The 25,900-nt window shown below is 41.8% G+C and overlaps 3 protein-coding genes and 2 long non-coding RNA genes across 18 annotated transcripts; 2 read left to right on the top strand and 3 right to left on the bottom strand.

Annotated features, from left to right (window-relative positions):
• Positions 1–463: 463 nt before the first annotated feature.
• LOC127005368 (uncharacterized) lies at positions 464–2,422 on the bottom strand. Of its 3 annotated transcripts, none has more exons than XR_007758443.1 (2): positions 2,292–2,422; positions 464–1,976 (listed from the first exon to the last, which is right to left on the bottom strand). It is a non-coding gene; the product is annotated as an uncharacterized LOC127005368 (long non-coding RNA). The 3 variants fall into 3 exon arrangements; XR_007758445.1 differs by having other exon boundaries at positions 464–1,973; positions 2,292–2,417; XR_007758444.1 differs by having other exon boundaries at positions 2,298–2,406.
• LOC127005363 (uncharacterized) lies at positions 2,361–20,195 on the top strand. 8 transcript variants are annotated; one of them, XM_050874156.1, is made up of 8 exons: positions 2,679–3,631; positions 4,122–4,746; positions 5,196–5,369; positions 5,710–5,914; positions 11,137–11,249; positions 12,027–13,288; positions 13,399–14,300; positions 14,355–14,400. In XM_050874156.1, exons 1-6 carry the CDS (start codon positions 3,427–3,429, stop codon positions 12,274–12,276), a joined length of 1,572 nt encoding a protein of 523 aa, XP_050730113.1. In that variant the 5' UTR covers positions 2,679–3,426; the 3' UTR covers positions 12,277–13,288; positions 13,399–14,300; positions 14,355–14,400. The 8 variants fall into 8 exon arrangements, with proteins under 8 accessions (XP_050730118.1, XP_050730117.1, XP_050730113.1 ...); XM_050874161.1 differs by lacking the exon at positions 2,679–3,631 and adding an exon at positions 2,361–2,501 and having other exon boundaries at positions 12,027–14,300; XM_050874160.1 differs by lacking the exons at positions 13,399–14,300; positions 14,355–14,400 and adding an exon at positions 20,059–20,195 and having other exon boundaries at positions 2,678–3,631; positions 12,027–12,284.
• LOC127005367 (uncharacterized) lies at positions 4,714–8,476 on the bottom strand. 3 transcript variants are annotated; one of them, XR_007758442.1, is made up of 4 exons: positions 8,059–8,476; positions 7,302–7,636; positions 6,349–6,731; positions 4,714–4,729 (listed from the first exon to the last, which is right to left on the bottom strand). It is a non-coding gene; the product is annotated as an uncharacterized LOC127005367 (long non-coding RNA). The 3 variants fall into 3 exon arrangements; XR_007758441.1 differs by lacking the exon at positions 4,714–4,729 and adding an exon at positions 5,134–5,857; XR_007758440.1 differs by lacking the exon at positions 4,714–4,729 and having other exon boundaries at positions 6,236–6,731; positions 8,059–8,473.
• LOC127005365 (multifunctional methyltransferase subunit TRM112-like protein) lies at positions 14,379–17,749 on the bottom strand. Of its 3 annotated transcripts, none has more exons than XM_050874164.1 (5): positions 17,642–17,749; positions 16,749–16,855; positions 16,307–16,408; positions 15,675–15,767; positions 14,379–14,832 (listed from the first exon to the last, which is right to left on the bottom strand). In XM_050874164.1, the coding sequence occupies exons 2-5, from the start codon at positions 16,824–16,826 to the stop codon at positions 14,731–14,733; spliced, it is 375 nt and encodes a 124-aa protein (XP_050730121.1). In that variant the 5' UTR covers positions 16,827–16,855; positions 17,642–17,749; the 3' UTR covers positions 14,379–14,730. The 3 variants fall into 3 exon arrangements, with proteins under 3 accessions (XP_050730121.1, XP_050730123.1, XP_050730124.1); XM_050874166.1 differs by lacking the exon at positions 17,642–17,749 and adding an exon at positions 17,369–17,425; XM_050874167.1 differs by lacking the exons at positions 14,379–14,832; positions 17,642–17,749 and adding an exon at positions 14,916–15,254 and having other exon boundaries at positions 15,653–15,767.
• On the top strand, positions 20,059–24,845 carry LOC127005364 (26S proteasome non-ATPase regulatory subunit 11-like). The gene is made up of 2 exons (XM_050874163.1): positions 20,059–20,200; positions 23,008–24,845. The coding sequence occupies exons 1-2, from the start codon at positions 20,116–20,118 to the stop codon at positions 24,165–24,167; spliced, it is 1,245 nt and encodes a 414-aa protein (XP_050730120.1). The 5' UTR covers positions 20,059–20,115; the 3' UTR covers positions 24,168–24,845.
• The last annotated feature ends 1,055 nt before the right edge of the window (positions 24,846–25,900 follow it).

The raw sequence follows: 25,900 nt of genomic DNA, 5'->3' as shown, positions 1-25,900 counted from the left end.
AATTTTTTATTATCCTCTACTTGTTTAAAGTGGTGTAGTAACCCTCTTTAATATAAGGATAATGTAAGTTACATAGTTGGATAGCTTATAAGTCTTAATGGATAGGTATACATGATGAGTATGATGAAAAATGATAGTTTTAAGGTACTAATAGAGACAGCCTGTGGTCGAAAACAATCACCTATGCTCTCAGATGCTGCCCAGCCAAGAGATGCTGTCTGTCTGTGCTTAAGAATGTTGTTTATTCTCTAGCAAACTGGCACTGCTCAATGTTAGTTCATGCTTAAAGATCCAACATTTGCTCAGGGAAGTCCTTAGGATTATTTTATTATTATTATTATTATTTTTATTTTACAACAAAGGAGACAGCTCAAGGGCACAAAAAAGTAAACAACAATAAAAAAGAAAGCCCGCTACTCGCTGCTCATGTATGTGTGAAGATGGTGGTAATAATAATAATAACAATATTTATACAGTTTATTGGGCAGATGACCGAGGATGCAGGCATGAGCTGTACACATCCATGCATTCAAACTGGGTGAATAAATATTATATACATTAACAAAAGAATAAAATGTTCAGCTCATTAATTATGGGTAAAACATAACAACCAAGAAATATCCATACAAGATAACTGGCTGTTGGTTGTGTCAGTCTGTTGGCCCAGTGTTACTTTGGTTGCCAGTCTGTTATCAGTTCTCTGCATGATACCACCTGCTCAAGTTCATTTTGTATTCTTTATTGTATTCACATCAAGCACCTATAATCACAGAACTTCCCAACAAGAACTCATAATCAGGTTTTGAGAGTGTTAATATGTCTTAAGTCCACTCTTTATTCTTTGTTGTTTTCATTTAAGCACTTATAATCACAAAACTTCCTTACAAGAACTCATAATCAGCTTTTGTGAGTGTTCATATGTCTAAGGAGGTTCCCCCTATGCTTAAATACCTTCAAGCACTCATTACACTGAAGATATTTCGCTCGGGAATGAACAGGCGAATGTCGGGTCAGCCCACTCTTATTTGTGAAGGCTTTCCCACACTCACGACATTTGTAGGTCCTCACGCCTGTATGAATATTGATATGTCGCGTCATTTCAACCTTCCTGAGAAATTCCTTCTTACACACGTCACACTTGTACTTCTTAAGGCTAGTGTGGATGACGAAATGCTGTGCGAGATCTCCCTTCCTGGTGAACAGCTTCCCGCACTCCTCACACTTAAAGTTCTTGACCCCAGTGTGAATGTTCGCGTGTATGGTAAGACTCCCCTTAGTTGTAAAATACTTGAAGCACACGCCACACTGAAAGCTCTTAATCCCTGTGTGGGTTTTCAAGTGCTCTGTGAGATAGGCCTTTATGGTGAATTTCTTATCACATTTGTTGCACTGAAATTTCCTGGTGTCGATGTGTGTGTCTTTGTGTCGGTTGAGATATCTCCTCTTACTGAAAACTTTGCCACACTCACCACATACAAACTTCCCTGTACTGGCACTGTTCCTATGTGTCTGTTTGTGTCTGAGGAGGTGCTTCCTGCTTAGTACTCGGCCACACTCATCACACTCAGCCTTCTCTATGGCATTGCTGTGGGCAGAGGCGTGGCGCTTCTGCTCGAGAACATTAGTGAAGAGTCGGCCACACTTCGAGCAGGCCAGCACCCTCACACCGATGTGCAATAGTGAGTGCTGAATGAAGCTGCTGTAGTTGGTGAGGATCTGGCCACATTTCTCACACTCGAACTTCCTTACGGGCTCCATCATGACAGTGAATAGGAAGTTTTATGGCCAAAATACAGATGTAGTTCAGAAGTTAGATGTACTGAGCTTATATCTGTTAACACTCCACGAAAGTGTATATAAAGTCCTTGCCATGGCTGAGTTGTGCTGGCCATTCCCCATTGCAACAGCTTCAGGGTATCTCGCTCACTGTTGTTACTCAAGTGGCATCAGTCCTCCCATACTGCTGCCGATTCCTGCTGAAAAAAGCATAGAGGGAAAAGCAGTTAATTCCTGACAATACACAGAAAAGAAGTCAAAATATGACCATGAACTACAAGGGGCAGTCAGTGGGTGGCGTTCATGACTACGAATCTGCAAGCCTGGGTTCGAATCCCGGCCTGGACAGTGGCGTGCAGTCCACCCAGCTGTTTATCCTTCCTTTCTGGCTGGTCGATATATGGACATCTGGGCAGGGCAAACTGTGCAGACCCGTATGTCACACTGGCCCTGGGTCGGGTCACGATTCAGGAAGGGAACGGAGATGAACACCGCCGCCACGCGCATGTTCCCACCTTTACCCTTGCCTGCACGTGTGCTCTCTGTACTCTGGCTGCCAGTGGTGGTGGTGGTGTGCTGACGAGGGAAGGAGCGACTCAGCAGATGCAGCCTCCCTCAGCATCAGCTGTGCCAGGCATCATTGTCACCATCAGCACCAACACAACAACACGGCCTGAGGTGCCAACACTCGCCGCTGCTGTTCCTCCTGTTTTCTCAGCTGCTTGGTGAGTTTGATCATATTTTTTCTACTTTCATTCGGCAGCAGACTCACTGGAGTGTTCGTAGACAAGTTATTACGTTAGCTTTGTATTGCTCGTGCCCCGCCTCGCACCGCCTTCCCTGCCTGGCACGAAGGATTGGCAACTTCAAAGCTGTACGCCGCCGGCCCTTTAAATCTGATTCATTCTTCCAGCAGCAGGGCTCGGATTTAAAGGACTGCAAATCTACTTTTTTTTTTTTTTTTTTATTTGTCGCCACCTCAAGGGTGGAGACCCGGGCTTTATATAGCCCGTCAGGGTCAAGCAGAGTTATCCCTCCGCGGAGGGACCATGACGAACCCTTGTTGGGTGACGGCAGGAAAAGGAGATGAATGCCGACAGACGGACTCGGCGGCGTCAGCCGAGCCGATAGAGACGCTCTGTGGACGAGGACTGGTAGTGTGTCTCTGACAAGCATACTTTAGCCTCGTTTAGAAGAGGCTGTCATGCGGAAGACGTACAGGCTGGATGTGGTAGAAGTGTGGTAGGGGAATGGTGATGCTGTCAGTGCGGCGAGAGGAAAAAGTGCACGAATATTGCATGTGTGTACGTGTCTGTACCTGCGGGGATGGCACAAACGCACACACACACATGCATGCATGGATAATATATTTCTAAACGTATCGGCACCGATGTTCATGGACTGTTTTGTGACCCCAGTGATAGTTTAAGCCCGATTTCTGCACCATGAACGGGAAATGTCACCCATGAAAACCCGGCTAAACGATTACAATATATTGAAGGTCACATTTCGACGTATTTTCTCTGCCTGCTTGCGTTGAGTGTGCCTGGAAAGCGAAGAAGAACGGTATAAAAGCCCGTACTCTTAAACAAATCAGCATGTGCATGGCCTCGGTGCTCATCTCCGTCACAGCGCGTATATCCTCTGACAATGCTAGTGATTCGGCGGGTGAAAATAAGGATGGTGGTGTGTGTGTTGGTGATGGTGGTGAGTCTGGGCGCTTTACATCATCTTGTCACCACCACCAGCATCACCACCATCACCCATAGTCACCCGGTCACCCATACACCCACACGCTCCACGCCCATTTCCATCTCTCCACCCGCGTTAGAAGAGGAGGAATATATGGTGCAAGGTCCGTGTGTGTGTGTTATCGCTATTGGGTTGGTTGTTATTATTATTATTATTATTATTATTATTATTATTATTATTATTATTATTATTATTATTATTATTATTATTATCATCATTATCTTTATTGTTATTGTTGTTGTTATTATTATTATTATTATTATTATTATTATTATTATTATTATTATTATTATTATTATTATTATTATTATTATTATTCACAGTTTTCTATCTATACTATGAAATGTCTCTCGTATTCAGACCTTAGTAGTAATAATAATAATAATAATAATAATAATAATAATAATAATAATAATAATAATAATAATAATAATAATAATAATAATAATAATAATAATAATAATAATAATAATAGTAATAATTGCACGCTGTCTTTCTGTACGCTCAACCCTGATAGGCAAGTTTTATTTTCTTTATTTATTTTACTTATTTATTTCTATTTTACATCTCGAACGGTGGGCTTTCTCAATCAGTTTCAGAAGACGTCAGCGCCCAGGAAGTCACGTCATCATGGTTCCTGGGAATCCTGCCCTTACTGACTTACTTCATGGGGCCGTGGGAGTACAGGCGTCTTCTCCCGCCCCTTACTCGGCCCCTTCAGAAGTACTCCTCGATCCTGTCCGCCCATCTTCAGGAGCAAGGGGAGGGGAGGTTAGGGAAGGGGCGGGAGAGTGAGGCTGGGACTGACACTTCTGCTGGTGGTGTTTCTGCTTCTTCTGATTCTTCCTCTTCTTTTTCTTCTTCTAGTGAGGGTTCTGCTGTTCGCTATCCTTCTCTTTCTCCTCCTTCTTCTTCTTCGTCGTTCCCATCTTCGTCTATTTCTGGCCTCTCTTCTCCATCATCATCTTCTTCTTCTTCTTCTGTTGGGGGTTCTTCCGTTCGCTATCCTCCTCCTGCTCCTCCTTTTCCTTCTTCGCTGTCTGTTTCTGGTTCTCCTCCTCCTCCTCCTCCTCCTTCTCCTCCTTCTTCTCCCTTCTCCTCCTCCACTCGGGCGCTGGTGGAGGCGTTGGTGGGCCTGGTAGAAGAGGTGGAATTGCCCTGCGCCAAGTTACTAATGCAAGGCGGCCGCACCTGTCAGAGACTACCTGACGGAGACAAGTGAGTGTGGCAGTGGTAGTGGTAGTAGTAGTAGTAGTAGTAGGTAGAGACAGAGGAAGAGGAGGAAGAGAAGGAGGAGGAGGAGGAGGAGGGGAGAAGTAGTAGTAGTAGTAGTAGTAGTAGCAGGACTAGTAGTAGTAGTAGTAGTAGTAGTAGTAGTAGTAGTAGTAGTAGTAGTAGTAATAGAAATAGTAATAATAGTAATAGTAATAGTAATAGTAGTAGTAGTAGTAGGAGGAGGAGGAGGGGGAGGACTAAGAGAAAAACAATAGGTGTAACATTATTATTATTATTATTATTATTATTATTATTATTATTATTATTATTATTATTATTATTATTATTATTATTATTGTTATTATTTTTATTATTATCATTGTTATCATCTTTTTCTTTTCTTTCTTGTTCTTCTTTCACATCACCATCATCAACTTCAACATCATCATTAGGAAAGTATGTTCGGACCCCGCCGTGGCCCCGACCTGGTCATCGTGTCTGGTGTACTCATTCGGCCTCGGCCACGACTTCAGCTTCGACGCGGCCATGGCCCTGATGGGTTGCGAGGTGTTCGTGTTCGATGACGACGACCTGCACGATATGTACCCCAGCCACCCCTTCCCCAGGTGACCGAGGACTGGTTCAATGTTGTTTAATATCTGTGATGACTTTTTTATATATTTATGATCAGTGTTTGTTATCTTCACTGTGCTTATCTTCTTCCTGCTTCTCTTTCACCTACTACTACTACTACTACTACTACTACTGCTACTACTATTTTTAACACTACTACAAAACTACAACAACTACTACTACTACTACTACCACTAATACCAATACTAATACTACCACTGCTATTATTACTACTACTGCAACTACTACCACCACTACTACTTCCACCAATACTACCCCACCACTACCACCACCACCATAACCATCACCACCACCACCTCCAACACCTCACAGAATCCACTTCGGCCACGTCCGCCTGGGTTCACGGGTGTTGTACCAGGTGGTTGAGGACAAGGTGAAAAACAGCACTTACGCCTACCTCTACCGCCCCTTGGATAACCTGATGTACGTCTTGGGCCACGCCGCCGCCACCATCGATCTCCTGAAGGTGGACATCGAGGGAGCGGAATGGGAGGTGTTCCAGGAATCCATATTTAAGGTATGTGGGGGGTTAAGGGAGAGAGAGAGAGAGAGAGAGAGAGAGAGAGAGAGAGAGAGAGAGAGAGAGAGAGAGAGAGATAGTAGTAGTAGTAGTAGTAGTAGTAGTAGTAGTAGTAGTAATAGTAGTAGTAGTAGTAGTAGTAGTAGTAAGAACATACATATATATACATACATACATATACAACCTTTTTTCCTTCCGTTTTCCTCTCATTTTTCTCTCATCCATCATACATACATACATACATACGTATACACGTACACATACATACAACTCCAATAAGCACTTCCTCTTATGAATATGAAAAATAACATGTTATCATAATCAGTACATGTTTATTTCCTCTCCTTACAATACATATCCGCTTACTCTTCCTTTATCATTCCTTATCTATGTAAATCTATGTAAATCTTCCATCACATATTATTACTTACCGTCACGCAAGCCTCGCATCTTTCACGGAGGGCAAATGATAGACAAACCGACCGTTATTCTTGGACACGCTGACCCTATCCCTCATATGGCGGCAGTAGGGACAGTTCTCCGGCTTATCTTCGCTCCTTTCCTTCCTTTTCCTCCTCCTACGATGCCTGTCTGGCGGGGTGGCGCTGCGGGGACGGCGGCAGAAGGGGTGGTGGGTGAGGCTATCTGGCAACTGTGATATGGGATGTTTTTTGAGGAGGCGAGGGTTGAAGTTTGAAGTCACTGTCATCTCACGTATAATAGTTGCTGTCTGCTTTTTCTTCTTGGTCTCCTTTGGGTTGGTGTGATGGCGTTTCCCTTCCTCCAGTGCGTTCCCTTTCTTGCGGTGGCCTCTCTGTGTGTGAGGGAAGGGAATGGGTTAGGGAGAAGTGTTATATGTTAGTGGTTCAGTGTTAGTTTTGTGTTAGCTCTGAGGTAGGGGAAGATTATGTTAGTGTTTCTGTGTTATAGTTCTGAGGAAGTGATTTAGAGTAAGTACTTCGTGGTAGAGAATAGGCTACGTGGTTTAGTGCGGGATGTAGGCTGCAAGTTTTGTATATAATTTCTTATATTCTCAGGAGAGTAAGTGCGGTAGGAAAGTAATGGAGTATTGAGAGAGGAGGAGAGATAAGAGAAGGATGTGAGAAAGGAAAAAGAGGATGATAAAAATGATAAGGAGTAGCTACTGCGATTGAAGGGAGGAGGAGAGGGAAGGAAAAGGAAGAGAAGAAGAAGAAGAAAGAAGTGTAGAACGAGAAGAAATTGGGTATTAAGAAGTCATAGGAGTAGGAGGAAGACGAAGAAGGAGAAAAAGGGAGGAAGGAAGGAAAATATAGTAAAAAGAAATCTATGCTTCTGGGCTTCTACTACTACTACTACTACTACTACTACGACTACCACTACTATATCACCGATTTTTACTCACCCCAATTGAGTAATCCGGAAAGAAGTGTGTATCCTCTTCATCCTCTTCCTCCTCCTCTACCTCCTCCTCCTCCTCCTCCTCGACCTCCTTTTGGGCTTCATCAGGGGGGTGGATGGCGAGGTCAGGGTCATCCTCCAAGACTAAATCCTCGAGTCTCAGGTCATGGCTCTTAAAGTGGCTCTCCAGAAACACCAATCCGTCCTCGAGGGGTTCAGCCTTGAGGGGGTCGTCCTTGGAGGGGTACTCCTCCCGGGGGTCGTCCTTGAGAGGGTCGTACTCGATCGCGCCATCTTCTTTGAGGTCGACAAGTACCCAGTCGTCCGTAACTAGGGTTTCTGAGGATTAGAAGTAGTAGTAGTAGTAGTAGTAGTAGTAGGAGGAGGAGGAGGAGGAGGAGGAGGAGGAGGAGGAGTGGTAATAGTAGTAGTAGTAGTAGTAGTAGTAGTAGTAGTAGTAGTAGTAGTAGTAGTAGTAGTAGTAGTAGTAGTAGTAGCGGAAGAAAAAAAGAAAAAGAAGAAAGGAAAAACAAGTAGCAGTAGTAGTAGTAGTAGTAGTAGTAGTAGTAGTAGTAGTAGTAGTAGTAGTATAAGAAATATAGTGATTACGATACAATAACCATAGAAAATACAAACTCAATTCAATACAATTCAAAACACTTGGTATACAATCTCACATCAAGCATTTCACGTATAGATATGTCAGCTAGGCGTCACAATGTTCATATGTCACCCTCTACAACTTAACTTAGTATTATTACCTTGAATGGGCGGTCGTTTCTCCTTCGGTTTTGTACCAGTAGTTGTGTTAGCGGTGGTGGTTGTGGTGGTGATGGTGGTGGTTGTGGTAGTAGTAGTAGTGGTGGTGGTGAGTATAGTAGTACCTTTTGTGGTTGTTCTTCTTTACAATAAGGTCACGTAGCTTGGTTCTTGTTATTACTTTTACCTGTGTTGATGAAGATGATGAAATTATAGTGATGAGAATGATCGATGATGAAGTATATATAGATTAGTGACAGAAAACAACGATTAGGTAGAAATACAAAGGTAAAGATACATAGACACAGATAGATAGATTGATAGATAGTGAGAGAAAGAGAAAGAAAAAAAGAAAGCGAGAGAATAACTGAATAAACAAAGAAAAAGATACAACTGGAAGGGAAAGAGTAATGAAGGAAAGGCAAAAAAGAGAAAGAAGAGATAAATGAGAGAGAGAGAGAGAGAGAGAGAGAGAGAGAGAGAGAGAGAGAGAGAGCAAGCACACGCACACAACCTCTTAACTCACCTTCCTGCGTATACGTGCTCACTCACTCTGACTCACCTTTTATTCCCAACACTGGCTTATCAGACCACGAGTTGCCACACACCTCTACATCCTGATACATAACTACATACTAACTTACTAACATTTCCCGCCGTTTATAGTTATCCTGAGACAAATATTGCAAGCTCCTATGTTGTAAGATAAGATATATAGCTAATTTAATTACTAACATTTCCCGCCGTTTATAGTTATCCTGAGACAAATATTGCAAGCTCCTATGTTGTAAGATAAGATATATAGCCTTTTGCTTTCATATTACTTCCTTAACAAACTTCTACGTAATATTAAATCCTTGAAAACTTCCACTAATTTAATTACTAACATTTCCCGCCGTTTATAGTTATCCTGAGACTATTATTGTAAGCTCTTATGTACGTTGTAAGATAAGATATATAGCCTTTTGCTTTTATATTATTTCCTTAACAAACTCCTACGTAATATTAAAACCTTGAAAACTTCCACTAACTTAATTACTAACATTTCCCGCCGTTTATAGTTATCCTTAGACTATTATTGCAAGCTCCTATGTTGTAAGATAAGATATATAGCCTTTTGCTTTTATATTACTTCCTTAACAAACTCCTACGTAATATTAAAACCTTGAAACCTTCCACATTTTCATATATACACACTGTCTAAATTACTATATCATTTTCCTCCGTTTATAGTTATCCTGAGACTAATATTGCAAGCTCCTACGATGTAATATGAGAGATAGCCTGTTGTTCCCATATTATTCTTTAACAAACTCCTACGTAATGTCAGAACCTTTAAATTGTCCCATATATATATCACCACCTTGCCGCAATGTTTCATCATCTTTGCTAATTCAGTATGTGTGAGGTATTTCCACCTGGTATAGATTTAGTGCCCACCAAGAACCATGCACCTTTGTGATATTAAATTCTTTAGTCTATTGCTATTCATTGCAGATAATTACATACATAGATAGAGATCGATAGATATATATAGATGGATATTCATAGTGACATATACTAGGTTATCATATATCTTCTGCTATAGAGTGTAATATATATGGGACCTAACCTTTATCTTCTACGTAGGCTACCTCTTTTAATTTTAAATAGATAGATAGATACATAGATAGATAGATAGATAGATATAGATATAGTTGACATAGTTTACAATATTACCTTATCTCTTCTGCTATAGAGATCAAGTGTATGGGACCCAAAATACCTTCACTTTCTATCGCTATTCATTGCATATAACCAACATCTGTTATAATGCTGTTAAAACCTTGACGCTGTTTAAATCACTATATCCTAGCTTTTCATTTGGTATAATCATGAGCATAATATTGGTATAATAGTGAATTGTGTTAGTACATTGATGTGAAGGGGAAAAAGATATGGGTATGACAAGGAGGATAAGGATAAGGAAAGGAAGAAAGAATTAGAATAAATAGAGTTAGGAAGAAAGAATGAGAATTAATGTTAGGAAGAAGTAATGGGAGGGAGGAATTAAGGAAGAATGACAGAGGAATGGTTTCAATTTGATTGATTGATTGATAGTAAATTGTTGCAAGTAAACAACAAAGGAGAATGATGGAGAAAAGGAATGATAAAAACGAAGCAGTGTAGCAATGAATGAAATTATGTGGGTTCACGTGGTGTAATCTTACCTGTCCTGCAGTGTTGCCAGCTGAGAGGGTCTGGGTTAGGATATGAGTCACAGATACAGATACGTTTTCTTATTTTTTTCTTGCTAAGAGCTGTTGCACCATGTTGGTTTAGGAGATTCTTGCAGGAAATGATTATGGTATCTCTCTCTCTCTCTCTCTCTCTCTCTCTCTCTCTCTCTCTCTCGTATAGGAATGTTTTGTTTGTTTGTTTTCTTTTTTTCTTTATTTCCTTCCCCCGCTTTATTCCTTTCGTCTCTTATTCCCTTCTTTAGTTGTATAATTTCCTTCCTCCCTTCCTTGCACTTTTTCTTTCTAATTTCTTTCTTCCTTCCTTCTTTCCTTTAGTCTTTCCTTCCTTTCTTAATTCCTTCTTTCATATTATCATCCTATTTCTATTTTTCTCTCTTCCATCAGTTATTTTTCTTCCTTCCTTCTTTTGTTCATTTCTTTTTAGCATTTCTTATCATAATTCCGATCCCTTCCTTCCTTCATTCATTCATTCATTCTTTCTTTCTTTCTTTCTTTCTTTCTCTCTTTATTTATTTATTTATTTATCTATTTCATTCATTCATTCATTCATTCTTTCTTTCTTTTTTTCTTTCTTTCTTTCTTTATTTATTTATTTATTTCCTTCCTTCCTTCCTTCCTTCTTTCTTTCTTTCTTTCTTTCTTTCTTTCTTTCTTTCTTTCTTTCTTTCTTTATTTATTTATTTATTTATTTATTTATTTCCTTCCTTCCTTCCTTCCTTCCTCCTTTCTATTCATATATCACATACCTCTTAATTCCTACTTCTTTCTCTTTCATCTACTACTACTACTACTACTACTACTACTACTACTACTACTACTATTAAACATTCTCTCCCTTAGACCAACATCCTGGAACGCACAAAACAGCTGGCCATTGAGATCCACATGATCGACTTCCTCAAACCGAACATCACCCTCGAGGAAACAGAGACAGCACTCCATAAATATATATCGTAAGTGTTATTTTGATATAGAGTTTATTTATTAATGTTTTTCAGGCGTGGTACGTATGTATGTTTTGTTTATAGGGTATAGATATGTTCCTTTAATTTCTCTCTCTATATATTATTTTTTCGTTTAAGTAGGCCTATATTTTTTTTCATCTATAGCCTACATATACCGACATTTTTTATTCATATTATTTTTTTTTTCATTTATCTATTTTATTTCGTCCACATATATTCATTTTTTTAACTCCTCTATATTTTTTCGTCCATATATATTTATTTATTTCATCTATATATATTTTTTCATCTTTATTTCGTGCTATGGTGTATTTGTTTTGTCATCTATGTATATCTTTTTCATCTAAACACATATTTCTCTTTTTCGTTTATATGTTTTTTTTTTTCATCTATAGTTTCCAGTTGCTGTTGTTGCTTATCTCATGTTATTGTTATTATTTTTTGTGTATATTTTTAAGTTGTGTGATATGATAATGATTAAGATACGATAATAGTTATTTGCCTTCTTATCTATAGTGATCGATTGATTGATAGTTTATTGTTGCAAGTAAACAACTAAGGAGAAGGGAGGAACATGCCATCCCAACCCCCAGGCAGTACAGAATGTTATATGCATGTCTTATCTGAAGTTATATATTTTCGTTCTTTTTTCCTACTACTACTACAACAGCAACAACAACAACATCTACTACTACTACTACTACTACTACTACTACTACTACTACTACTACTACTACTACTACTGTCTTTTCTTCGCCCATACAGCTTCTTCAAGGGACTCAGATCTCGCGGTTTTCAACTTGCCCATCATGAACCCAATTACATAAGTCCGACCTTCACTACTGTCCAGGGTGTCACGTTCTCTATATTAGCCGAGCAGCTTTGGATCAACACCCGCATCGCCCTTACCCACCCACCACCACCACGCCCACGGAACGCCCACGCCCACGCCCCTAACCCTCACGCCTATGCCATCCGTGCTATTGACTATGTGGGTGATTATGAGTTTGAGTGATGATCGAGGTTAGTTGAGTATTCTTCTTCTTCTTCTTCTTCTTCTTCTTCTTCTTACGGTCTTGTAGTATTAGGTTGTAGATGTTGTTATTGTTATTATTGTTGTTATTATTATTTTTATTTTGATAGTAGTAATAGTAGTAGTAGTAGTAGTAGTAGTAGTAGTAGTAGTAGTAGTAGTAATTAGTGTGGTCGTTATTTTCCTTGTTAACAATTGATTAATATATTAATGTCTAAAAAATCTGTTCTGTATAGTTGTAAGTGTCGTATTTTTAAACATTTCGTCGCTCAAGCACACACACATTTGACAAGGCTTTCATAGGCGTTTTGAGCATTTCCAGGGCTAGTTCAATGACTCTGGTGGTAGTGTGACCCTTTTTCTGTAACATGAACCTAAAGAAAAACTCATGAGAACCCGATTGATCTCCTTTTTGGCCTTTGAAAATAGTTGATGTGAGAGGCAGAAGCGTCTACCGAAATCTTAGAAATCGTGGAGCAATGTAAACGTGGCTGGCTCAGTCCGTAGAGTTATCCGCGTCATCCGCCACACGCCACGCCCTGTCTTAAACACTATCTTGTAGGCGTCTAAGTGTTGGTGGCAGTCTGGTGGATATCTTGCTGAAAATTCTTTGATGACCTGTCTTTTGGTGCTGAATGTTGGCAGGAGATTTCCAAAGACTGTTGATGCTGTGGAATTGATGTTGACATTTTCTATATAAGCCAGAATTTGTGGTTCAGGTTCAAGTAAGCCATTGGAAACTTTGTGTGTTAAACTGTGATGTTGTTTTGTTACTATTTACAAACATTTGGAAGATAATTGGTGGTGCTGCTGCTATTACTACTGTTATAACTTTAGTTAGTTAATTTCATAATATCTAATGAGTTTGTACATTCATTTGTTAGGTAGTTTATGAATTATCTAGAGCTGCCCTAGGTCCATATTCTGAAACATCTCAGGTACCTATTATAACAATTTCCCAAAACCACAAAGAAGAGTAACCAGGTTTGTATAGGTGTTGTTTTTTGTACAAAGATGCAGGGGCCATGTAAAACTATCACCAGCATCACAAAACAGGTCCATGGTAATCTCAACAACTTCAGAAGATTAACCAGGTTTGTATAGGTGTTGTTTTTTGTACAAAGATGCAGGGGCCATGTAAAACTATCACTACCATCACAAAACAAGTCCACGGTAATCCCAACAACTTCACTGAGAGGCTTTTCAAACAGGCATACAGTGGCACCGATATGTTTGAGAATATGAGTCCTGGAGCCTTTTTCACAACCTACAAGAAAACAGCACATTCCATTTTTTTACTTACTAGATGACACACTTACTTTTAAAATAGGGTTCAATACACTTCATTCAATTATTTCCTTTTATTCTTACTCATTTATTCCTCTAAAACATTACAATGGTAGAGTGTTGATAAAGAAGAAAATGAATTCATCTCACAAACGCTAATACACTAATAGCTACAACCTACCCACCACACGACAGTAAAACCTGCAGGTGTACCAAGACATGATCCTCCATGCAATAATAATGACAGGAATGATAATAAACACTGCCAAAGAGAACATACACGTGTAAGGAGATTTTTTATTTGTTATTGAGATCCACAAAAGGACATAGAGAAAATATAGAAAATTATTTATACCCAAACAGAGTCCCTCAATGAGTAGACACAGCTATGAAAAATAAAAAACGCTGACAGGAGGAATAAAATATAAGAATAGAGAATAGAATGGAATAGACTAGATGGAAATTAAAAAGAATAGACTAAAAAATTAAGGCCCACTAACCACTCCTATAGAACCCTTAGTTGGAGGTTTAATTGAGAGTTTCTGAAAAGAGGAAGATATTTAGAATCCCTAGAACTAAGATATACAGAATTAAGCCCCATTAGTAGGGAGGCTCTCAGGGGTTTCAGATGTCCAGAGAGGGAAGAGGAAGATATTTAGAATCCCTAGAACTAAGATATAAAGAATGAAGCCCCATTAGGAGGGTCTCGGGGGTATCAGGTGTCCAGGGAGGGAAGAGGAAAACATTTATTAGGAGGGTCTCGGGGGTATCAGGTGTCCAGGGAGGGAAGAGGAGAACATTTGGAATTACAAGAACTAAGATATACAGAATTAAGCCCCATTAGGAGGGTCTCAGGGGTATCAGGTGTCCAGGGAGGGAAGAGGAGAACATTTGGAATTACAAGAACTAAGATATACAGAATTAAGCCCCATTAGGAGGGTCTCAGAGGTATCAGGTGTCCAGGGAGGCAAGAGGAGAACATTTAGAATCCCTAGAACTAAGATATACAGAATTAAGCCCCATTAGTAGGCTCTCAGGGGGGTTGAGTGTCCAGGGAAGGAAGAGGAGAACATTTAGAATCCCTAGAACTAAGATATACAGAATTAAACCCCATTAGTAGTGCCCAGGGAAGGGGCTGAGAAGGTCTGGCTACACCTCGTCCTCATTTAGCAGCATGTTGGGTATGCCGTTCGTGATGGGGAACTTCCGCTGCGTCTCTGGGCATTCCAGGCACCCACTGACAACCTCAACCTGAGGGGAAGGATAAGGAAAGCATTGTACAGTTTTATTGTTACCATTACCATTGATGAGGTTTAAGGCCTGCATATAGGCCTAGTACATCTTGTTTTCAATGCTGAGAAACTAATGACAGAAAATATTATGTGCTGGTAAGTGGGGAAAAGATCGTCAGACACCAACTAGAGACTCAAAGGACAATGTGATGAAAAAGAGGACAACAGCCATGTTAGTAGACTCAAGCTTGTATTCTTAGATGCTTCCAGCTCCCACAACAATATTTCCAGGGGTCATAAAGGAGATGGTCGAGTTCTCCTGAGTGTTTTTCACATTCATGGTACATATAACTTGTCCAACTATCACTAGGCTCATAAAACTAAAAATGGAAATACTAACACACCCTCTGCGAAAGCCTTACCAAATGTGGGTGTGTGAGCCTTGAAATGTTTGAGAATAGGGACCTGAGTGTTGAAAGAAATATGTAACCCTTTAAAAAGCTCCAGTGCTGTTTTTTTAGTGTCAAAGATGCTATCGTATTTAATAAGATATGAAAGCATTACCATATTGAATGACATATAGTTTTCATTCAGATTTCCATATAGTACAGTTAGTATAGTTAGTAGTTAGTTTGGTACATATAGCATAGTTTTAGAGACAGTATAGTTATAGTAAAGTAGTTAGTAAAATCAGTTAGTTATTTAGTATAGTAATATACTTAATATAGTAAATATGATATAGTTTTTTATATATTTTCTAAGCTGATAAACTAATGAAAGAAAATATTATGTCTTAGTAGTTACCCCTCCTCCTCCTCCTCCTCCTCCACCACCACCACCACCACCACCACCACCACTCACCTCTAGCAGCACGTGGTGGAGACGCTTCAGCAGGTCATTGTCATTGTCATAGCCATCCGGGAGAGTGTCTGGAAGGTCCTCTTTGTGGCCAACCTGCCGGGGGATGACGGGTTCAGAGGGAGCGATAGAGATACACAGATGGATATACATAGATAGGTTGATAGAGAAAGATAGAGACAGACAGAATATAAATGGACAACATATAGATAGCTACAATGAACATATTCCTGCTATTTGAACCCTACTAATTAAACCCTATTAATTAAACCTTACTAAAGGGGACGACTGTATCTGTGAGTCTGTTTTTCCTTATTATGATAAAGGAGAAATCATGTAAACAGATTAATATTATACCTGACAACCTGAGTCCTGTGCTATTGTATTGAGCGTCACACTATATGACCCACTCCAATGTAGCTTTAGGTCCTTCGTCACTTTGTTTGCATTACTGGTTGTTGGGCGAAGCAGGGTTTGGGGGCCTTGGTTTGCATCCCTGAGTCACAGCATCACAGGCTCCAGACCATGACCCCGGGAGGCAGGAAATGACCCCTGCCTGACAACCATTACCCACTCACTACTGCTGGGGGAACAGGGGTTAAAGGAGACTACCCAAGTATCTCTGCTCTACTCACACACTGCGCCGCAAACACCAGCGCCTTCCAGTCCAGCTTGGGCATCATCCTTGTGATAAACTCGCGGTCGTAGTCAATGTCCACCGTCCTCATTTCCTCGGCCTGTAAGGTGGTGAGAATGCAAGGTTATCATTATCATTTTATTATTAGCATTATTAAGAGAAGGGTATCAGGGCATCTCTCCTCCCGAAATTGACCTATCTTTCGGCCACTCTTCTTGACTCTTTTGTAGGAGCAGTGAGTAGCGGGCTTTTTTTTCATTATTGTTTCCTTTTTTTTTCCCTTGAACTGTTTCCTCTACTGCAAAAAAAAAAGTAGTAGTAGTAGTAGCAGTAGTGGTGGTAGTATGAAAAGTAGTAGTACCTGTGGACCAGATGACATTTATTTTAGGTTGTTAGTGTATATTCCCTATTGAAATTAGTGGACACCTTGAGCGGCTCACCTGTATCTTGAGTGGGTAGCCCTCCTTCACGTTCTTGAGCACCTTACTGGTCAGCATGTTGTGGGTGATGAGCTTCATTCTGCGCGTTGCCGTGAGGAGAATGGTGCCTGTGGGGTCAGACAATGGTCGATATTATAAGACACTGTAGCTTTTCACATCAGCTATTTCTAAATGTCAATGATGGGGTCAGTTGGATTCTAATGAGTGTTTCTTCAGGTTCAAGGTACAGAAGAAGCATCAAACTACCACCAGGGTCATAAAACTAGACCTGGAAATGCCCACAACTCCTACAAAAGCCTTCTCAAATTATACAGTCGGTATTAAAGACTTTCGCTTCTGACATCAGCTATTTCTAAAGGTCAAAGATGGGGTCAGTCGGATTCTAATGAGCGTTTCTTCAGGTTCAAGGTACAGAAGAAGGGTCAAACTACCACCGGGATCATAAAACTACTATTGGAAATGCCCACAACTCCTACAAAAGCCTTCTCAAATATGTGTTCATGGGCGGCAAAATATCTTATAATATGATCCAATGTTGTCAAGAATTATATGGATCAGAAATGGAGGCTTATAACTAACTAATGGGGTGCATATGCCTGGGGGCGCGTTGCTTCACTCACTCGCCGCCTTCACTACCGACGGTATTCCCACGCAAGCTCCCACGCAGCTGCTCTTGCCCCAGTCATGAGTTACGTGGGCGTCCCCTTGGCCTCCTCCCCTCAGGCTTAGAAGTACGGTACAATTTCCAGAATAACACCCGTTTCATTACGATGGTCACCACTAAACCCATGTCATGCCAAGCCTCATACTCCTAAAATAACCTCACTTGACCTAGCAGACAGTAGCAGAGCCTTAATGGTAACTCTAGGGTGTATACAGAAGCAGGAACTCACCGGGATAAAAAAGAAATTGAGTCTAAATAATGTAGTGGTCCCTTGCACCCTCCTAGGCGGTAAGACAACCTGGATATAATCTCGGGCCCACGTGTTTGTCAGGGTCGTGTAATGGAGAACACTAACGAGAAATTGCAATATACTAACGAAATATTGCAAGATACTAACGAAAAATTGCAATATACTAACGAGAAATTGCAATATACTAACGGGAAATTAAAATAAGCTAGCGAAAAATCAAAATCCAGCAGCAGATCTTACTGTAAAAATACTTATTATATAATGGAATGGGTACTACGGTTATATTATGGAATAGATATAGTTATATTAAACCCCTCATAACCCTTCACAACCATGCATAACCCCTTTCCAGTCCCCTAACACCCCACGTAACCCCTCTCTAACCCACCTCATTGCAACCACATAGGTATAACCCTTCCCAAACCCCTCATCACAACCTACACCCACACATAACCCCTTTCCAGTTCCCTAACACTCCACGTAACCCCTCCCAACCCACCTCAACCACATATAACCCTTCCCAATCCCCTCATCACAACCTACAACCACACATAACCCCTTTCCAGTCCCCTATCACCATATATAACTCCTTCCAACCCACCTCATAATCCCTTTCCAGTCCCCTAACACCATGTATAACTCCTTCCAACCCACCTCAACCATATAACCCTTCCCAAACCCCTCATAACCCCATACAACCACACATAACCCCTTTCCAGTTTCCTGACACCCCACATAACCCCTCCCAATTCACCTCAAACACATTTAACCCTTCCCAAACCCCTCATAGCCCTCCACAACCACATATAACGTTAACCCCCTTCCAGCTCCCTAACACCCAATTGTAATATTATTGAATGGGTACGTTTGTGTTATGGAATGGGTATTACGGTTATATTATGGAATGGGTAGGCCTATGATTATATTAAAGAATGGGTACTCGGTGTGACTGTATAGGCTTATATTATGGAATGGGTAGCCTACGGTTGTGTTAACTCCTTCTCCTCCTCCTCTTATGATGTCAAATTTCTCTGTACAATGAATACGAAAGCGCGAAATAAGAGAGTCAGTAATAATTCTTAGCTTAGCCCAGTGTTAAGATTAGGAGGGTTGAGGGATCGTGTTAGAGAGAGACGTGCCACCATATCATAAGCAGTAGAATGAAGAGGAAATAATGACAAAAACACAGAAGGAAGGAGTATATAGCTTGGATGATGAGTAGTTATAAGAATATGGACGCTAGGGTGAAAGAAAGAGAAAAGATCAAGGAAATAATGGAAAGATCGTGTTAGAGAAAGACGTGTAAGTATATATATTATAAGTAACAGAATATAAAGGAAGTAATGACAAAAACACAGAAGGAAGGACTATAGGGGAAGATGAGTAGTATGGAAGGAACGAAAGACCAAGGATCAGATAGTGGGACAGTGTTTGAGAAAGACAAGTCATTAAGTAGCATAAGTAGAGGGAACGCTTACAAAGACACAGAAGAAAGGAGTATATAAAGGAAGATGAGTTGTGAGAAAGAGGGAAGGAGGTTACAGGAGAAAGGGAGATAGGTTCAAGGAAAGAAGAGAGAAGTTTATATAAAAGAGTAACCTACAGATGAAGGATGATGCGAGAAGATAAATAAATAAATATATATATATATATATATATATATATATAAAAATATATATATATATATATCTATATATATATATATATACTAAGCTAGATAGACTAGATAGGCTACTATTAGAAGGAAATCGATGAAAATGAGAAATAAGTAGATAAATATAGATGATGAGTCAAGAGAAGAGGAAAATAGATGAGTAATGAGTATATATATAGATAGCTATAGTAATTATTTAAGAGGAGAATATATGAGTGAAGAGAAAGGAGTACGTAAGCCTACGTACCGTAGGTATAGGCTATATATGAATATGATTGCGTTATGTGAAAGGAGGAATATATAGATGAGAAAGAAAGATGAATAGTAATAAGAGTAAACCAGCAATGAGTAAGCATATATATAAAGTTGACGAATGAAACAGTAAGAGACAAAGACCAAAGAATAGGTAGAGGAATTAACGTACTACGCCAAAGGTACAGCATCACGTACCAATCACCATGCATAGCTAGAGGAAGGAAGAGAAGAAATTTAAGTTACAAGGAAACAGGAGGAAAGGAATAAGGGAAGTAATGAAAATAAAAGTGTGGATAAAAATGAACAATGCAAAAAAGGAGTATATATATGAAGGTGAGGAAGTAGGATGGTAAAATGATGAGTAATGGAAAAACACAGATGAAGATAACTAATGAAATAGGTCAAGGTGAAGGTGAAAGAACTACATTAAAGAGATATTATAGACAAAGACACCAAGGAAAAGCTAGCATCATGTCTTTATAAATAGCCATGGTGACCTGCCACGGACGCTTCCCTCTGCGCGTCTGTCAGTCCCTCGAAAGCAATGGCCGCGGCAACCCTCGTCGAGAGAGCTCCCTCACTCCCTCTCTCTAAAATGGAGGTGGACGCGAATCTTCTCAGCCAACTAGGTAAGCATGGCGGCAGTTAATAACATGAGGAAGATTAAAATATATAAATGGCGTCACTGGGGGCTGAGATAAAGGAGATATTCACTTGTTATTGTCACAGCCGCCACTTTGCTGATTCATGCCCTCACACATTGGTTATATATGTATTCTTATTTGTGTTCTTAATTCCCCCAGGGCGATGTTTTTACCCCGGGGGACTTATATGCAGGTAGCCACAGGTGTTCCGGCCCCAGGGTGTGCTTCCATGGGGGTTAGGTGCTGTCAGTTGGGTGTTCTCGTTTTTGTCGTTTTTCTTTTTATTTGTGTTCTTAATTCCCCCAGGGCGTTTTTTTTACCCTGGGGAACATATATACAGGTAGCCACAGGTGTTATGGCCCCAGGGTGTGCTTCTTCGGGGTTTAGGTGCTGGCAGTTGTTCTCGTTTTTTCTTTTTAATTTGTCCCTAACCTCCCCCGCGTGATTTTTTTTTTTTACCCAGGAGGACTCAAATATAGGTAGCCACAGGTGTTCCGACCCCAGGGTGTGCTTCCGTGGGGCTTAGGTGTTAGGCTGAGTATTTGTAATTTACCACCCAAGACCTTGATCATATTTTTCTTAGTAGTTTTCCTAACCTCCCCCGGGTGTCTTTTTACCCTGGGGGACTTACATACAGGTAGCCACAGGTGTTCTGGACCCAGGGTGTTATTCTATGGGGGTTAGGTGTTAGCAGTTGTGTTCTCATTTCCTGGTTACCACTCAACACTTCGGTCATATTTTCACCTAAGCTTAGCCACTAACATCCCCCGGGTGCTTTTTTTACCCTGGGTGATGTAAATTCATGTAGCCTTAGGTGTTCTAGCCCCAGGGTGTGCTTCTGTGGGGGTTAGGTGTTGCCAGTTGTGTGCTCATTTTCTAAAGGCCAATTGTCAAGTCAGGAAGTACAGCAGACCTTGGGGGGCACATAGAGCACACAGCAGCTGCCTGGGAGTCCCACAGTCCCAGCATTATCAGAAGCAGTCACAAGGCCACTGATATTTGTCTCATTAGCCTCAAAGCACCACATCAGACAGTATCTGGCACACAAACACACACAGCACCCGAGAGTCCTACAAACCCTCAGAAGTTTATGTGCAAGTCTTCAGAGTCACAGCAGCTAGTGTTGAAGAGGGGGCAGCCACCTTTTGTGAAGTTAATACTTAGATTATGGGTTCTTCTTTGGTTCCTAAATGGCTTATGGAAAATATATGGGTTCTTCTTTGGTTCCTAAATGGCTTATGGAAAATACTAGAAGTCCCCCCCCTGTGTTAGATAGGTTATGTTAGATTAGTTTAAATTTATTCTGCATGGCTTGTGGGCCAGGGGAAATACACAGCGCAGGACAGGTCGGTGGTGGGGGTGGGTTCACTAATCTGGCCGGGTGTAATGGATGGGAGCGGGGGTGGGGCGGGTGCACCTCAGGTATTGTAAAAGTCAGTCATTTAATGGTTTCTGGAAAACATAACTCCATATTAAAAAGCATCATATTTTGCCCAGAAGTAAAGTCATTGTCTCAAAATTAGTAGCTCATCCTTTCCGCCATAATCCCTGCCACAGCGAACACAGGTCCACACAGCATTTTATCACCATGGTCTGCTGTAGCCTGCTGCAGATTAACAGGAGACCACCAGTCCAAGGTGTCTTTACTGTGGGGCAGTGGCACTCCCAGTCCCAGGGCCCTGCTGCAGGAGTTTTTTGTTGTAGCCGAGGCTGCTGTGCTATTTTCATGCTGCAGCAAAAGTGGGAAAGCATGTAGTTCAGCTCCATCACCTCAGCATCAGTTACACCTTTATGTTATGGTTAGCGTGCCTAAATACCTGCCCTTCAACCACAGTATGAAGGTGCACATGGTTTGAATCTCATTCAACACATCCTTGCCAGTGTTGCCGATATGGAGGAGACAGTCAGGGCAGTGACTGCGGCCTGGGGTGCAGTGGTTAGATTTGGGGCCAGTATTGCTGTTGTGGTAGCCATATTGTTCAAGATTAATACTTGCATTATATAGGTGTTGCATTTTATATCTGAAAGCAGTGCAGTAACTAACAGCTCCCAGAAAACTATAGAATTTTCAAAATAATGCTCTATAAAGTTTGAGCGCAATCTGGCACATCGCATATTGGCAGCTTTGGGAGTCAGAGGCTGGATTAGATTTAGCTTGGTTAGTTGCAAGTCCCTGTGTGCTGGGTGTTGTGTGGAGTGTTTAGTCTGCCGGCTGTGTGGGGGGTCAGGGGGGGAGCTGAGGCATAGCATGAAGTGAGCTGCCAAGCTGAAGGTTTTCAAAACATTGGTGACTTACTGGAGGTTGACTGACAGGCTCTTCCACCACGCTGATTTTTTTTTTTTTTTTTTTTTTTTTTTATCATGGTTATGGGGTTTGAGATTTATTGTGTTGAATTTTCTGGAATGCTTCTGTTATTGAAGGGGTTTGTATTCATTGTAATTTGCTCTTTAGGTGTTTTTCATCATTTAAATTCAGAGAGCATCTGTGCAAGACCAAACACACCCTGCCTGTTAGTGGCTTGGTCATATTTCATTTTAATTGGCTACCATGATAATGACTACTTGTGTCATGCTGTCCCCTGATGCTCCTCTTGACCAAAGTCATTGAGGTTTGTGTTAATTGAAGTTCTGGACAACATGTGGGTAAGCTTCTGCCACTCAGTAATGATGGAAAATTCTCAGCATCTTAGTGTGGACCAAGGTCCATGGGATTACCACGCCCGCTCACTGAGCATTCTGCCGCTGGCTTCTTAAATACTTATTTCCATATATTGTTTGTTCCTGTCTTGCAGAGTCTGACGACGACGATGTGGTCAAGCGTGAGGCCGGCATCCTGGCGCTGGCGGACCAGTACAAGAAAGCTGGCCAGGCACACCAGCTGGCCCAGCTCATCAAGGACACGCGGCCCTTCCTCTCGCAGATCTCCAAGGCCAAGGCAGCCAAGCTGGTGCGCACCATGGTGGACATGTTCCTGGACCTGGAGGCCACCACGGGGCTGGAGGTGGAGGTCTGCCGCGACAACATCGAGTGGTCTAAGCTGGAACGCCGCACCTTCCTCCGCCAATCTCTGGAGGCGCGGCTGGTGGCACTCTTCTACGACACAGCACAGTACACGGAGGCGCTGGCGCTGGGCTCACAGCTGCTGAAGGAGCTGAAGAAGCTGGATGACAAGAACCTGCTGGTGGAGGTGCAGCTGTGGGAGAGCAAGACCTACCACGCTCTTGGGAACCTTCCCAAGGCACGGGCCGCCCTCACCTCCGCCCGCACCACCGCCAACGGCATCTACTGCCCCCCCAAGCTGCAGGCCACCCTAGATCTACAGTCTGGCATTCTGCACGCCGCAGAGGAGAAGGATTTCAAGACTGCCTTCTCTTACTTCTATGAGGCCTTCGAGGGTTACGACAGCATCAGCAGTCCCAAGGCCCTCACGGCGCTGAAGTACATGCTGCTTTCCAAGATCATGCTGCAGTGCCCCGAGGACGTGCACAGCATCGTGAGCGGGAAGCTGGCGCTGCGGCACGGTGGCTCCCACGTGGACGCCATGAAGGGCATCGCGGCCGCCAGCAGCAAGCGCTCCTTGGCGGACTTCAAGACCACGCTGGGCAAGTACAAGGAGGAGCTGGAAGGAGACATGATCGTGAAGGCCCACCTTAAAACCCTCTATGACAGCATGCTGGAGCAGAACCTGTGCCGCATCATCGAGCCCTACAGCCGCGTGCAGGTGGCCTACGTCAGCCAGACCATCGGGCTGCCGCAGGACACGGTGGAGCGCAAGCTGTCGCAGATGATCCTGGACTCCAAGCTGACGGGCATCCTGGACCAAGGTGCCGGGGTGCTCATCGTGTGGGACCCCGTGACCAAGGACAAGACCTACGAGTATGCCCTGGACACCATCAAGGCCATGGAGAAGGTAGTGGATGTCCTCTACCAGAAGGCCAAGAAGCTGACGTAAGGCTCGGCCCGAATAGCACGCACACTTGTGACGCTCGGCCTGGGCTGCGTTGGGGCGAGGCGTCCGTGGGGCCCAGACCTCCCTCGTGATGGTAGATTTTCTTTATTTTTTTGAGGAGAGTTGCGAGTGTGGAGTGAGGGTCTGGCGGCCCTGTCCCGGCCCAGCCCGGCCTCCGTGTACATAAAGACTACTGCATATACGGTGTGGTGAGGGTGACGTGTTGTCTGGCATCGGTGAGGTGCGTCCGTTCTGCCCTTTATTCTTTGTCGCACGGTTCAAGTGGAGATGTGGATTGCTTTTAAGTTATTGACTATCAAGTTTTGTGAGGAAAAAAGGGTCATTTTGTATGTTGTTTGGTAATTTAGGAGCACTAGGAGTATAGTTGACATCATTAACACCACTGGAAGAAAACAAACCTGGACTCTGGAATCAAAAAGCAAAAAAAATATGTTCTCTACTAAAGCTTTATTTTTCATGTCCTGACCTTGACTGTTGCCACTTGCTGTTGTTTACCCGAGGGGCCGCAGCAGCAGTCTGGCCCCGGCCTTAGCGCTGCCCGGCCCCGCCCCAGAGCTGTCCCGGCAGCTTTGTGCGGTGGCCCCACACACCCCACCCGGATCAGTCAGCTTATTCAAGGTTTGACTTACAAATATTTTATAAATTAAAAACTATATCAAATTGTTGCTTTAATTTTGCCCCTTGGTGAATCATAGTTATGGATCTCCTTCTTAATGTAATTTTAGAGGCATTTATGGCATTGGAGGATTAAGTATACATTCAGGTTGTCTCACATAGGATCCAATGCTACTAACTCCACTTCAGATCTTCAGGCTAAGTTAGAATACTCATACTTTTTTACCCATAGCCAGAAAAGCATGCAATCAGATGTACGGTTCTCATTAACGCAGCAGATGAAGAGGGAAAGAAAAGAAGGTAGGAGTTACGAGACCCTGTGGTGTATGGTGCCATAGAAGGAAGGAAAGGATGTTTTTATGAGTCCTGTGTGGTGTAGCCTGTTATGGTGTGTGTAGGTGACGGTGATGGCTGCGCTGTAGTAAGAAGGGAGGTGTGTGGTGTATGGTGTGTGGCAGGCATGAGTAAGGTTGTGTAGGTAATGGTGCTGGTGGTATGAAAGAGAGAGAAAAAGTGAAATAACACGAATCAACAACAGAAACAGCTGACATGGCTTGTGAGGGGTTAACTTTTTCATTTTCTTGATATGAATTTTTCTCCTGTATTTTGTGTTATACGACTTAAGCTTGCCTTGTTTGAACTCTTATTTATCAGTAGGTTTTGTAACTATTTTTTCATCATTTTAGTTCATCAGGTTCACATTATGATTTTTCTTTAGTTTCATCTCTGCAGTAAACTTTCTCTATAATAACTTTGGGTGCTTGGATTAATGGAACCATATCTACCCTGTCTGAATGTTATGTATCAGTAGGTTATTTTTTTATCACTAGTTCAGTTTCAGTATGATTTCTCTTAGGTTTCTTCTGTTCAGTAAACTTTCTATTCAGCAAATTTTAGGAACTTGGATTAACCCGGTAGCAGCGATGGGCCAAATTTGTGGCTTTACTGTGTACCAGCGACGTGCCAAATTTTTGCCATGATATAAACCCCAAAAATAGATAATGCATAAACTGATCACATATGCATTGATATATATGATGAAATGGTTTGCATAAGTGATGATTTTTTCTCATTTTTCTTGCTTAGAGGGGCCTTTAAGA

The sequence above is a fragment of the Eriocheir sinensis genome, chromosome 30 (assembly GCF_024679095.1).
Source record: "Eriocheir sinensis breed Jianghai 21 chromosome 30, ASM2467909v1, whole genome shotgun sequence".
Lineage (NCBI taxonomy): Eukaryota > Metazoa > Arthropoda > Malacostraca > Decapoda > Varunidae > Eriocheir > Eriocheir sinensis.
Note: the sequence above shows the minus strand (reverse complement) of the source record. Positions and strands in the feature narration are given on the sequence as shown.

Coding starts and splice junctions, on each gene's coding strand:
- LOC127005364 (XM_050874163.1), top strand. CDS start 20,116: ATGGCCGCGGCAACCCTCGTCGAGAGAGCTCCCTCACTCCCTCTCTCT. Junction 20,201..23,007: donor GAATCTTCTCAGCCAACTAG/GTAAGCATGGCG, acceptor CCTGTCTTGCAG/AGTCTGACGACGACGATGTG.
- LOC127005365 (XM_050874164.1), bottom strand. CDS start 16,826: ATGAAGCTCATCACCCACAACATGCTGACCAGTAAGGTGCTCAAGAAC. Junction 15,768..16,306: donor TGGTGTTTGCGGCGCAGTGT/GTGAGTAGAGCA, acceptor ATCCCCCGGCAG/GTTGGCCACAAAGAGGACCT. Junction 14,833..15,674: donor TCCACCACGTGCTGCTAGAG/GTGAGTGGTGGT, acceptor CCTTCCCCTCAG/GTTGAGGTTGTCAGTGGGTG.
- LOC127005363 (XM_050874160.1), top strand. CDS start 3,427: ATGCTAGTGATTCGGCGGGTGAAAATAAGGATGGTGGTGTGTGTGTTG. Junction 3,632..4,121: donor GGAGGAATATATGGTGCAAG/GTCCGTGTGTGT, acceptor TTTCTCAATCAG/TTTCAGAAGACGTCAGCGCC. Junction 11,250..12,026: donor GCACTCCATAAATATATATC/GTAAGTGTTATT, acceptor TCGCCCATACAG/CTTCTTCAAGGGACTCAGAT.